Source organism: Solea senegalensis, linkage group LG9, assembly GCF_019176455.1.
Source record: "Solea senegalensis isolate Sse05_10M linkage group LG9, IFAPA_SoseM_1, whole genome shotgun sequence".
In the NCBI taxonomy this organism is placed as follows: Eukaryota; Metazoa; Chordata; class Actinopteri; order Pleuronectiformes; family Soleidae; genus Solea; species Solea senegalensis.
In genome coordinates, this window is record NC_058029.1 from 24,829,613 (window position 1) to 24,843,424 (window position 13,812).

At 41.0% G+C, this 13,812-nt stretch overlaps 2 protein-coding genes across 2 annotated transcripts; both read left to right on the top strand.

The window, feature by feature from the left end:
• The first annotated feature begins 1,174 nt into the window (after positions 1–1,174).
• Positions 1,175–2,612, top strand: LOC122774785 (trypsin-1-like). Its single transcript, XM_044034301.1, has 6 exons — positions 1,175–1,261; positions 1,364–1,514; positions 1,642–1,892; positions 1,984–2,120; positions 2,222–2,323; positions 2,443–2,612. The coding sequence occupies exons 1-6, from the start codon at positions 1,222–1,224 to the stop codon at positions 2,488–2,490; spliced, it is 729 nt and encodes a 242-aa protein (XP_043890236.1). The 5' UTR covers positions 1,175–1,221; the 3' UTR covers positions 2,491–2,612.
• Positions 2,613–9,825: 7,213 nt separating this feature from the next.
• On the top strand, positions 9,826–11,266 carry LOC122774783 (trypsin-1-like). The gene is made up of 6 exons (XM_044034300.1): positions 9,826–9,908; positions 10,011–10,161; positions 10,289–10,539; positions 10,631–10,767; positions 10,869–10,970; positions 11,088–11,266. Exons 1-6 carry the CDS (start codon positions 9,869–9,871, stop codon positions 11,133–11,135), a joined length of 729 nt encoding a protein of 242 aa, XP_043890235.1. The 5' UTR covers positions 9,826–9,868; the 3' UTR covers positions 11,136–11,266.
• Positions 11,267–13,812: the final 2,546 nt, after the last annotated feature.

Here is a 13,812-nt window from a genome sequence, read left to right on the forward strand (position 1 = left end):
AGTAATAAACACACAAATCAAGAGGAGTTGGGTTGTAGACCATTGTTAAGGTTTGAGCAACAAGGTTGCAATAACCCTATTGAAATGCAAAATATTCTTCTTATTATTATTTTTCTCTCAAATTAATCGAGTTTTTGAGGCCTTTCCTATACCCCAAAACTCGCAAACTTTTTGCGACCACATCAATCCTGGTGGACATTTCCGTGTGAAAGTCGCTTGGTCGCTCGTGTGAAAGTCGCTTGGAAAAAGTGTTGAAAATTGGATCTGGGAGGCGCTTACGAAAACACAAATCAGCTTTTACCAGGTGACTTTTTGTCGTGTTTCACGTACATAAACAAAACTTGGTACACATGTTAATCATGTCAGGATGGTCCAAAAAGTCAATGAGGACTTTGCCGTAATTCCTACAGGAAGGCCGCCATCTTGGGTTGAACAGCCATTTTTTGGCGATTTTAGCGAATGCGAACTTGAGTTGAACTTGAGTTTTTGTGCGATCACCTTCAAACAACTTCAAAACGGTCAAGTTTGAAAACAGTGCCTACTTGTGGTGAAAGAAGGTACACAAAAAAAAGTTTATTTACGAATTTGGGAATAACTTTTACACAGATGATTGTATCAAAATCAAAATGGATGAAAACACTCAAAACACATGGTAGATGATGCGTGATAAATATGACAAATCGTTTAACAGTGTTGCCATGGTAAAGATACAAATTCTGTTTTTTGTGACAAAAAAACAAACTTAAAAATTTAAATGTTGCATGGCGCACGAGATAGGGGGCGGCAAAGTTCACAAAAATTCTGGTGTTTCGCATCAGAGAAACAAAACTTTTATAACTTCACGATGGAAGGTCCGATCTGAACCAAACTTGCTAGGATTGATGATAGTCCGGCCCTGAACAGGTCGATATGAAAATATTCAGTTTCAATACAGTGCCCCCTGGTGACAGCAGAAAGAATTACATTTATAGTTTTTGATTCTGCTCTAACATGGGTTGTTGTATCCAGCTAAAACTTGGTATCTTTGACAGTAATGAAAGAGTCCGCTGCAGTCCAAAAAATATTTGCTTTTCTGCTACACAGGTTTTTTAATTTCTAGGATCCTGATTTGTCCAAAACTAAAGTAGGAGGTGTGTTGAGTGGAGAAAAGGGAGGGGTTAATTTTGATATCAACCAGGGCTCCAGGTGAAGTCCTCTCATCGACAGGATCACACAGCAACCATGAGGTCTCTGGTCTTTGTTCTGCTCATCGGAGCTGCCTGTAAGCATTTGTCTTTGTGCTTGTTGACTTTTGAATAAGTAAATCAACACATACATTCATTCACTTGTTCACTGACTGGTTGGTTTTCTGTGCGTTTCTCAGTTGCCACCGAGGACGACAAGATCGTCGGAGGGTATGAGTGCCAGCCCTACTCCCAGGCCCATACGGTGTCTCTGAACTCTGGCTACCACTTCTGTGGAGGCTCCCTGGTCAGCAAGGACTGGGTTGTGTCTGCTGCTCACTGCTACAAGTCGTATGTCACTCTTTGATCGTATGAGGGAATAAAATAAATGAAGGAATGAATATGATTTTGAGCAGCATCATGACATTCAGCTGCAAACTATCCTCTCTCTCTCTCTCTCTCTCTCTGTCCACTCCAGCCGTGTGGAGGTGCGTCTGGGCGAGCACAACATCAGGTACAGCGAGGGAAATGAGCAGTTCATCTCCTCCTCCCGTGTCATCCGTCACCCCAACTACAGCTCCTACAACATTAACAATGACATCATGCTGATCAAGCTGAGCAGGTCCGCCACCCTCAACCAGTATGTGAAGACTGTGGCTCTGCCCTCCAGCTGTGCCCCTGCTGGCACCATGTGCAAAGTCTCTGGCTGGGGAAACACCATGAGCTCCAGTGAGTGAAATCTGATTATATATGTGTAAGAAATGCTGTTTTCCTCTGTGTTAAACACTTTTCTCACTTACTTTTGTATCACACCTTGTAGGTGCTGACGGTAACAAGCTGCAGTGCCTGAACATCCCCATCCTGTCTGAAAGAGACTGTGACAACTCCTACCCTGGCATGATCACTGACGCCATGTTCTGTGCTGGATACCTGGAGGGAGGCAAGGACTCTTGCCAGGTACGTAAATCAGCATTCAATGAGAAAATACAAAAACAAAGGCATGAAATACTTGTTATGAATCTTCAGTATGAGTTTACGTTCTTTATTTTCTTCATCAGGGTGACTCTGGTGGTCCCGTTGTGTGCAACGGTGAGCTGCAGGGTGTTGTGTCCTGGGGCTATGGATGTGCTGAGAGGGACCATCCTGGTGTCTACGCCAAGGTATATCTTTATTTTCAACATTTATCAATAAACCTGTTTGGGTTTTTACTCACAGTTTGTGTCCAGTTAAATCAGTCATATATTTGCTGCTGACCTTTCTCTCTGTCTCTTATTCACAGGTCTGCCTCTTCAACGACTGGCTGGAGAGGACCATGGCCAGTTATTAAATCTGATCCTGCAACCACCATCTTGTTCTACTGCCTTTTGTCCATTGTAACTCCATAGAGTTTTGCAGAATGTGCAGCCATTTAACATCAGAACAATAAAGTCTTACACCTTGACTTTCAAATCATAATTGTTTTTGTTTCATTTTTACATTTCATGAACACAATATGGATGTACTTTGCTTTTTTACCAAGGTTTTGAACTGTAAAGTAGCTACAGTTGAAACAAAGATCAAAGATCTTGCATTGATTTAAAATGTTGAAGTGATAAACATATATATAGCATAATATGGAATACACAGCATGGAATACTTCAGAATGAATCTGATTTAGTTATTTAAGCTTAATGTTTGCGCAGTCCAGCAAACAACCAGTCTGACAATTAGCAAAGATCAATTTTCACAATGACTTTTATCCGGTTATTCATTTGCATTATTTTAAACTTTTCTCTACATTCCTATAAGCCACTTTTTTTGGATAACTTGATGCATCTTTGTACATTTATAAGTAAGATCTCCACTCTTGCAGCAGCAGTCATCAATTTCTGACAAAATCACCTGTTTTACTTCTCTTTATTTAGTTTGTACAGATCAACTTAGGGTTGGGATGTTAGTCTCAGCATCACCTTATAGCATCTGAACTCATTGGGCCACACATGAATAAGAGGCCTGGGCCACAAGTTCAAAAACACCAGTTACCTAACCCCCCGCGACCCTCTGGTGGAGGATAAAGCGGTAGATGATGATGACTGACTGACTGACTGACTGACTGACTATACTATACTACGTTGATATCAGCGCAATATTAACTGTTGAGAAATATTTAGATTATTTGGCTCTGTGCATGTCACACTGAACATAGGAGCTTAGCTTCGCAGCTAAGACACAAATAGATCGCTGCCGTTGTTGCAGGTGAGTGCGCCTGCAGTTATAAAACAAATCAATGATTATTAGACTAAAACATTGAAATATGGCAATTCTGATATGATCATGTACTCAAAACCGACTGAGCAACACAACGCAACATTAGCTTGCCGTTTTATATAATATGTTTGTAGTCGAGCTGTGATATGCAAACTGTTGCTGGCAAACTTTGCATTTGACTTTATCGCCATCTATTTTTGTAAAATGCTGCCACACTGCTGATGTCTCTGACATGGATGTTAGAGGATGACTGATTGTAGCTTAAAGGCGACATAGACCGGAAGCTCCAATTAACGCTGCGTTTGTGTGTGTATCTGTGTCATTACCTCGTTTATGAAACCCTAAAGTTTCAGAACAACAGTTCAGCCACTGCTGAGAAAATAGTGTTGTATTGTTTTCCTGGGCTCTGCGAAGCGGATCGGCACTTCCGTAGGTTGATGTCGTCATCAGATATCCTCACCACTCCTCTCACCACCGTAGCGCCTCCTGGTGCACATCCGGTTGCGTACATTCAACCGCAGAAGAAGAAGAACTACTCTCGTTGTAGCTGCTGAGATGCAGAGCATCCACCGTGCCAGAGGGGGAGCTGTGTGTCTGAGAGCTGGCCTATCTATTACGTCACTTCCAGGTACCTGGCCAATCACAGAACAGTGGGAAAGCTCTCGTTGGCTGGCCAATCACAACACAGTCCACATTCTGGGGGTGTGGTTTTGGTCTGAAACAGCGTGGCTGACGAGAGCGTCAGTGAGGAGATATTTTGATCGGCTCGTTTACAGCGATTAGGAGGTTTTTAATCATGAAAACAAGTTAATATATGTAAGTAGACCTCCATAACTAACATATATGTGTGATACATGCATTCTATGTCGAATCTTTAATCTTTCTGTTTCCTGTGGGTTGGGCTAATCAAAAATACTGAAAACAAGGGGGGGTGTTCTCTGAAGACACGCTATTACATGTGGAACAGGGGTGCTCTGAAAACACCCCCACTTGATATGAAATTAGCACGGCAAAAAGTCAGAATTTGAGTCGAACCAGAACGTATCGACTAATTAATCGACCAGTCGACTGGGACTTTATAGCCTTAAATATTTTGCTTATTTCTATAGTGCTGTTTTTGCAGTGATACGTTTCCTCACCAGCTGAGAGAGAAGAAAAGGCAAGCACAGTTTGTCAAAGACTGATACAGCTTCACAAAGGCTCTTCTTGGTCAACAAAAATCTGGCACACTCTCCAGCTCAAAGTTGGAGGTAGAGGGGTTCCCTTGGGAAGCTCACAGCAACCCCAGGATGGTTCAGGGACTGGGAGCCAACCACAATATCTCCAAGCCTGGTAAACCAACAACTAAGCTTGGTGTGAAGGAACTTACATGGCAGGAAACCCAAGACATTGTCCATAAAGCTAAAGTATCAGCTTTATATAAGGTGTACAAGCAATGCCCAAAACTACTTCAGAGGTTGTGGAAGATCATGAGGAAGATCTGAGCCAAAGGCACTGTTCCATCAAGCTGGAAGCTGGCAGAGGGATGTTTCGTTCCTAAAGAGGAGGGATCCTCCACAATCACCCAGTCAATACTGACTTGAACTGGATGTCCAATAATTTTAGAGCAGACTGTCACTGTGTTATGCAGAACGTTTATGTGCTGTAGGCTGATGGAGTGATACCAGCAAACGATGGAGAAGGTGAGGAGACTCTCGATGAAAGAGTAATAAAGAGTCCTGAGGATGTCCTTGTGGACCCCAAAGGTGTTAGCTTCCTCAGGAGATACTGCTGCTGCTGGCATCTCCGTAGGATGTCCTCGTGCAGTCAAAGATTGTGTCCAGGTATTTGTACTCCTCCACCAGCTCTACAGTCTGCCCGTGAATTGTGCTTACAGCTCCCATCACCAGCCTCCTCTGCTTGCTGGAGAAGGTTACCACCATTCCCTCTCTTCACCACATTTAGCACCAGGGAAGCATCATCACACTACTGCACAAACTCACAGAGCAAAGAGCAGTGGTGGTGTGAGGAGCTAGAGAGCAGAGAAAGGATCTGCATATTTAACCAGATAACAATCTGGTGGGTTGACATGCAGTCATCGATGTACAGAATGAACAGCAGAGGTGACAGGATGCATCCTTGAGAGGAGCTAGTGGAGGGTGAAGGAGAGGTCAGAAAAGGTGTTGTTGACCAGTACTCTCTGTGTCCTGTTGGTCAGGAAGTCAGTGATCCACAGAGTAAGCTGGTCGTCAAGCTGGAACCAGGTGGATTTTCTCTGCCAGGACGTGTGTTTGCAGAGTATTAATTTCAGAGTCTAGCTGAGGTGTTTGGGAGTATAATATGCTTGTACACTGTATTCATGATGAACATTTTTGCATCATCAACCCTTTGACTGCCCAGTACACAAACTGAAGAGTGGATCAGTCACCCTGATGATGTGGTTCTCTATGACCCTCTCCATGGCTTTCATTGGGAGTGAGGTGAGAGCACAAAGTCTTCTTAGGGATGGGGACCACGGTGGAGTGCTTATACAGCTGGGGAATTGTGCTACTATCGATAGATCTCTGAAACAGCTGCTTGATTTCTTTGGTGATCCAGGGCTTATTGTTGGGGAAAATGGTTACCTTCTTGGTGGGGATGATGCTGTCCACACAGAACGACACTGTGTCCACCTGATTGTTGGTGTTGCTGCAGGTGGAAAGGAGGTTGTCCCAATCAGTGGATTCAAAACATCCCTGCAGTGTTGCAATGCTGTCACTGGACCACTGCTGGATGGTTTTGACAACAAACTTCTTTTTATGACCGGGGTGTGGGCTGGTGCCAGCAGGATGGTGTGATGATCAGCAGAGGGGAGGGCGATGGATCTGTATGCACCTGGAACCGATCCATAGCACTCATCCAGCATCTTCCCCTGAAGGGTGGTGCAGGTGACATACTGCTGGTATCCTTTGAGCCACCTGTCCAGTGAGCAGTGATTGAACAAATTTAGGAGAGTGATAGGAGATGAGTTCCAGATTTTCCAGGGATTTTTTGATGTGGCTCAAACGTCCATTATTTAATCACTACGACAGGATGCACATAACAACACTGGGTTTCACAACAGACGTCTAAGTTTCCGAGACTCCACCAACAGCTCCTTCTGGACCTCGGTGATTGGTTACATCGGATGTCAGTTACCTATAACCCAATACCTTGACATCTCCCCCTTAATTATTATTACCCTTTTAGTAATACAGTTATAACAAACAATTTTACTTTAGCTCAGAACCTTAACATACAAAGAATTAGTGTTTTGTGTGCAACTCACAATATACTCAATGTTCACAACTTACATTGACAGTCACTTAACAACTTCTTTCCTGTTTTTTTTTCACACATCAACAAACACTCTATTCTTCTTTCCACTCTTCAGAACACAGTTTGATAGTTCCCACCTTAATCATTTATCACGATGTTACATTACATGTTCATTCTTATGACTGGTTTACAAACTCTGCCAAACCTAGTCACAACCTGACCCTCAGGTGTGTTTGTAGTAACTCTCTTTGAGTCACTTTGTGTATGGCACAGTGTCTGGTGTTTTGTTTCAGTTCCTTCTAACGGAGTCCACTTTCTCAGCGTCTGAGTTAAGTGAAGCTGCTCTTGGTGGTAAAAGTTGAAGGTGTCGTCTGTTCCTTCTCACCACTCCTCCCCATGGCGAGTTCACATGGTACGAGCGCTGTGTACCACTCTCCTGCATGACAGACACTGGACCTCTCCACGTCTTATCCTCATCCAGTTTCTGCAAGACCTGATCACCTTGATGTAAGAGTGGCAAGTCTCTAACCCCATGTCTTTTGTTAAAGTAATATGCCTGCTGTTGCTTGGCCTCTGCATCTCTAGATGTGAAAACAGTAGAGCCTGACAGCTTAGCCAGAGGCTCTTCTGTTGTGGGCAGCTGATATCGCTCTCTTTTAATGTTCTCATTTAGCTTTTGGAGCCCTACACAGATTCTCACTGCACCTGTTGGTTTCATTACCGGCACCATTGGGGCGCACCAGTCTGTAGGTTGTGTGACTCTCTCTATCACACCTTGCTCTACCATGCGTTTCAGCTCTGCTTCGACTTTAGGAAGAAGTGGTAGGGGAACTCTCCTAGTGCTATATACTGCATATGGTACTGCTTCTTCCTTCAAGTGTATCTTAACTGGCTCTGTTCTCATAACCTGCTGTACTCTTTTCACTAACCCCATCTCTACAGCTGTCTCTCTACCTAGTAGTTTGCTAACTGTATGCCCTTGTGCTACATATATGGTGAAGATATACCTTTTCTGTTTATGTAGGGTACTAGCTGTGAACTGTCCCACAATGTTTAATGTGCCTCCGGGGCTGTCTAAGGGTCCACTACTACGAACTAGTTTTTGTTTAGGCTTGAGTGTCCTGAATGTCTTTAAGTTCATTACAGTAACATCTGCTCCTGTATCAATTCTGAACCTTACAGGGGTGTTTCCTACGTTTATTTGTTCTATCCAATGCTCAGCACTGCCCTGATTTACTTTACTCACTGCCCCAAGATAAAAGCTTTCCTCCTCATCTTCACCTTCGTACCGCTATAAAAATCTGGTGCAAAAAAGACAGATTTACTTTTTGATTTTTACTTTTATGGCTCATTAGTTGATATTGTGAATTTATATAGGGTTACATTAACCCATTTTATGTATAGAAGCAAATGTATTAGACAAAATATACAATTATTAAATGTTATGTGAAATACCAGAACCAATATAACATTTTCTGTGTTGCTTTGTTTTCAAATTTGTTTGGTTTTATCACTGTGTTTTTTTTTTCTTATTTACTCACACATGCTTATATAAATATAAAGATTAAATTCAATTCAGTTTTATTTATATAGTGCCAAATCACACCATACATTATCTCAAGGCAATGAACATAGACAACATCATAGAGAGCAGAGAACCCCAAAAGTTTACACAATGAGCAAACACTAGGAATCAGTGGAGAGAAAAAACTCCCTTTTAACAGAAGAAGAAATCTCTGACAGAACCAGACTCAGAAATGTGCAGCATCTGCCTCGACCGGTTGGGGTGAAAGGAAAATGGGGGACAGAGGATAGGTGGGGGACAGAAAGGGGGAAGAGAAAGGACAAGAGGGAGATGAGGGAGAGACAGAAGTGAGAGGGAGACCAGGAGCAGATACACAACAACTGTATTAAGTTATAAGTTTACACATTCAATGATAACATGTTTATAGCAATACAATGTAATTTATATAATCAGCAGCAGAGAGTGTTGATAACAATTATACTGATATTGACTTTTAATTATAGCACAATAATAATGGTAATGATACGTATGATAGTAATAGCCTCGAAAAAGACATATATGTAAATTGGTATGGAAACATACTCATATCTTTACTTACATTTCATTTTCATTTTGCCCTCTTTTAAAATAAAATCAGTTTTTGTAAAGTATTGTATTTTACATGGGTGAATAAAATGTCAAATTGTGTATAAATAAATGTACTCAAGATATGGAAATGGATCAGTAAGATTAGTATTGTATTGATGATTATTACAATTTTGCAACTGTAACCAACTACTTGGGACCTTTTGAGCCAATTTAAGTTCATTTTACCTTTTTACATTTTACCAGTGATACACTCAAGCAGCAGATTATACCTTGTGAAAAATGACGTGTTTTTTTTCCTTAAACATATAGACTCAGAGACTCATATCAAAACTTTGTTTTCAGATCCTGAGAAACATACAGCTGTGAAACACTGTGTCCACACACACATCTAAATATAGAGATGGCCTTGTACTATCTGCCCAACACAAACATGAGGCAACTTTCAAATGAGGGTAGTAGATTAAAAGTTAATAAAAAAAAATTTAATAGATTTGATTAGAAATTAAAAAATAAAAAAAATGCATGTAATTATTCATTCAGAAATTTGCTGTAGCGCGTTGCAACATGTAATATTTAATAAGAAAAATATCTGATAACATAAAGAAAGCAGAGACTTTTTTAAAAAAAATGTGTAATAAATATACACACGAAATTTACATGATAAAGTGACAGACTGTCTATATTGTCACAGTTTCACACAAATCAAAATAAATTACAGTGCATACTTTTGGATTTAAAACGAAAATAGTTTCATTTCACTCAATACGTCCTAACATGTAATACTCCAATAGCATATTGAGGAAAAGCTCATAGTACCATGTAATAAATGTATACATGAAAATGAGAACATTTGTTTTCATAGTTTCCCATTTGATTTACTGAGTAGAAATTGAACTACAGAGAAAAATATTATTCTGCAAATCAATCAATTGACCTCAACATCCCGCTGCAGAGATTGGCTCCTCACCGACCAACCAGGACTGTGAGAGAGCAGGGCAGCTCAGCTGATTGTGGATATAAACCAGGGCTCCAGGAGAAGTCCTCTAATCGACAGGATCACACAGCAACCATGAGGTCTCTGGTCTTTGTTCTGCTCATCGGAGCTGCCTGTAAGCATTTGTCTTTGTGCTTGTTGACTTTTGAATAAGTGAATCAACACATACATACATTCACTTGTTCACTGAGTGGTTGGTTTTCTGTGCGTTTCTCAGTTGCCACCGAGGACGACAAGATCGTCGGAGGGTATGAGTGCCAGCCCTACTCCCAGGCCCATACGGTGTCTCTGAACTCTGGCTACCACTTCTGTGGAGGCTCCCTGGTCAGCAAGGACTGGGTTGTGTCTGCTGCTCACTGCTACAAGTCGTATGTCACTCTTTGATCGTATGAGGGAATAAAATAAATGAAGGAATGAATATGATTTTGAGCAGCATCATGACATTCAGCTGCAAACTATCCTCCCTCCCTCTCTCTCTCTCTCTGTCCACTCCAGCCGTGTGGAGGTGCGTCTGGGCGAGCACAACCTCAGGTACACCGAGGGAAATGAGCAGTTCATCTCCTCCTCCCGTGTCATCCGTCACCCCAACTACAGCTCCTACAACATTAACAATGACATCATGCTGATCAAGCTGAGCAAGTCTGCCACCCTCAACCAGTATGTGAAGACTGTGGCTCTGCCCTCCAGCTGTGCCCCTGCTGGCACCATGTGCAAAGTCGCTGGCTGGGGAAACACCATGAGCTCCTGTGAGTGAAATCTGATTATTTATGTGTAAGAAATGCTGTTTTACTCTGTGTTAAACACTTTTCTCACATACTTTTGTATCACACCTTGTAGCTGCTGACAAGAACAAGCTGCAGTGCCTGAACATCCCCATCCTGTCTGAAAGAGACTGTGACAACTCCTACCCTGGCATGATCACTAATGCCATGTTCTGCGCTGGATACCTGGAGGGAGGCAAGGACTCTTGCCAGGTATGTAAATCAGCATTCAATGAGAAAATACAGAAACAAAGGCATGAAATACTTGTTATGAATCTTCAGTATGAGTTTACGTTCTTTATTTTCTTCGTCAGGGTGACTCTGGTGGTCCCGTTGTGTGCAACGGTGAGCTGCAGGGTGTTGTGTCCTGGGGCTATGGATGTGCTGAGAGGGACCATCCTGGTGTCTACGCCAAGGTATATCTTTATTTTCAACATTTATCAATAAACCTGTTTGGGTTTTTACTCACAGTATGTCCAGTTAAATCAGTCATATATTTGCTGCTGACCTTTCTCTCTGTCTCTTATTCACAGGTCTGCCTCTTCAACGACTGGCTGGAGAGGACCATGGCCAGTTATTAAATCTGATTCTGCAACCACCATCTTGTTCCACTGCCTTTTGTCCATCATTCTAACTCCAACATTGTTGTAGAGTTTTGAAGAATGTGCAGCCATTTAACATCAGAACCAATAAAGTCTTGCATCTCAAATTATTTTGCTTCCCTTTTTGCCATATAAAAAGAACTGAGTGTGACATCCTAAAAATAAATTGGGACAGTTTGCAAAAATGAAAATAATATACAATAAATGCTCTTCTGTGAACAGTGAGAATAAAAAGGTGCAAGGATTCATCTAGCAAGCAACAGAGGACATGGCTCAGTTCAATGAAGATGTTTCTCAGCACAAGATTGAAAAATGATTTAGATCTTTTACCAAACTTTGTTACATAATATTAAAGGCTAAAGGTGTGAGAACATCAGGCAGTCAGGTGCTATTATATGAGAAACCGTTCTGCTACTGTGATAGACATAGCCATGGGCTCAGGAGTACTTTTGGTGTAGTTAACTTGACCTGTATATCAGCTTTGTGCAAAAAAGCTACCGAGTTCTCTGGACCCGAAGTTCCAGAAATTCACCATTTTTTATTAGACTCCAACTTAGACTTCTTGTGTTTAACTGAAACATGGCTCAACAAAAACTCACCTGTGTCCATAGTAGATGTTCCAGGTTATAATGTCTTCAGGAAAGATAGAATGGGTTCTAAAGGTGGTGGAGTTTGAATATTTGTGAAGGACAGTATTCAGTGTCATGAGCCATCATGGTCAAACAGTGAACAGCTGGAATGCATTGGGCTACTTTTATGATAATCTAAATAAAAGGGCGTAATCTCAACAAAAAGGTGATAATCATGGGAGACTTTAATATAAATTGAAAGGAGAAATCATCAAGGAAAATGCTTAAACAGATAATATTTTTGATCTCAGTCAGTTAGTAAGTGGACCCACTAGAATAACAAATTCATCCCAAACTCAAATTGATTTAATATTTTGTAATAAACCAGAGAGGATCAGCATAACATGACTCTCATAGCTAGAAAGTTAAGCAAAAAACGTTTTACTCCACTAGTTCAAGAGGAGGTATTTGCTAATATCACTAAAAACAGATATGAGAGTTTTAAAAGAGCGGTTCAGGGCATTAATTGGGATGATGTACTAACAGGGGAAAACTTAGATGAAGACTGCAAACGATTTTCTTGTACATTACAGAGCACTATTGAAGAATTTACACCCATGCAAAGACATAGGAAGAAAAAGCGTACTGTTCCATGGGTTAACCCAAATATTATAAAACTTAAGGGACCTGGCCTTAAAAACTGCCCTGAAAACCAAACTAAGACATGACAGACATAACTTCATTACACTACGAAACAGAGTCATTAAAGAACTTAGAAAAGCAAAGGCAAATTTCTTCTTAACTACAATTAATGACGCAGGGGGGAATGCAAAAATAATTTAATAAAAACTAATAGGGCAAAATCATAATGAAATAAAAACACTCGAGCTTGTTGTAGAGGGCAAGTCAACAAGCAATCCAGTTGAGGTATCTGATGCTCTTAATAACTACTTTGTTGATTCAGTTGCCACAATTGTAGAGTCCTTTAGCCCTGAACACAAGGGTAATATCCCACACGTCATACCAGCAGGACCAGTTTTTAACATCAAACTGACGACTGAAGCAGATGTCATGAGAGTGGTGGGGGCTCTCAAGTCATCACGAGCTAAGGACATCATTGGCATGATCTCTGTTATGCTCAAAGAGCTGTCAACACCTCTGCTCTGTCCAATCACAAATTAAGTAAACCTCTCAATTACAGAAGGAGTCTTTCCAAGTGTTTGGAAATTGGCTGCTGTCTCTCCAATCTTTAAAGGTGGAGACCGCCTCTCTGCCTGTAACTACAGACCCATCTGTAGCCTTCCTGTTGCATCCAAGGTCACTGAAAAACTTTTAGCAGAACAAATGATTACATTTTTAAACACATGCTCCTCTCCACTGCATCCTATGCAATTTGGCTTCCGTGCTAACCACTCAACTGAGACAGCAAACTGTTTTTTCTCAGAACAATCGAGATTTTTATTAGACAAAGGAGGAGTTGTTGGAGCCATTTTTTTAGATTTAAAAAAGGCATTTGACACCATTAATCATAGTGTTCTCTTGCACTTTTAATTTCTCAATACATGCAATTAACTGGATTAGTTCCTATCTAACAAATCGATCACAGTTTGTTAGAGTTAGGAGTCATCAATCAAAACCCCTCGGTATGCCTACTGGTGTCCCGTAGGGATCCATACTGGGTCCACTTTTATTTACCCTGTATGTCAATGATGTACCAACAGTTTGCCCTGACATTAATATTCAAATGTATGCAGATGATACTGTGATTTACATCCATGGTAGTAATGCAGCACAAGTCGCAGATCAGTTAACAAAGTCAATGCATCATATCACAACATGGTTAAAACAAAACTGTCTACAACTGAATGAGTCTAAAACAGTATGCATGTACTTTAGAAAGTCAAATAAACACTTCACAGAGCCAGATGTATATGTTGCAGGGGAAAGACTGACTGAGATCAGAATTTAAATATCTTGGTGTTGTAATTGATAGTAACCTTTCATTTAAAGCTCAGATTAAAAGGTCTATTACACTATACCATCCCACATCAGAGACATAAAAACATACCACACATTCAAACACAATT

What these genes read in the sequence shown, in the direction of transcription:
- LOC122774783 (XM_044034300.1), top strand. Translation starts at nt 9,869, where the DNA reads ATGAGGTCTCTGGTCTTTGTTCTGCTCATCGGAGCTGCCT. An exon ending in GCTGCTCACTGCTACAAGTC is followed by an intron (nt 10,162 to 10,288) that starts GTATGTCACTCT and finishes TGTCCACTCCAG; the next exon opens with CCGTGTGGAGGTGCGTCTGG. An exon ending in ATCCTGGTGTCTACGCCAAG is followed by an intron (nt 10,971 to 11,087) that starts GTATATCTTTAT and finishes TCTTATTCACAG; the next exon opens with GTCTGCCTCTTCAACGACTG.
- LOC122774785 (XM_044034301.1), top strand. Translation starts at nt 1,222, where the DNA reads ATGAGGTCTCTGGTCTTTGTTCTGCTCATCGGAGCTGCCT. An exon ending in GCTGCTCACTGCTACAAGTC is followed by an intron (nt 1,515 to 1,641) that starts GTATGTCACTCT and finishes TGTCCACTCCAG; the next exon opens with CCGTGTGGAGGTGCGTCTGG. An exon ending in GGGAAACACCATGAGCTCCA is followed by an intron (nt 1,893 to 1,983) that starts GTGAGTGAAATC and finishes CACACCTTGTAG; the next exon opens with GTGCTGACGGTAACAAGCTG.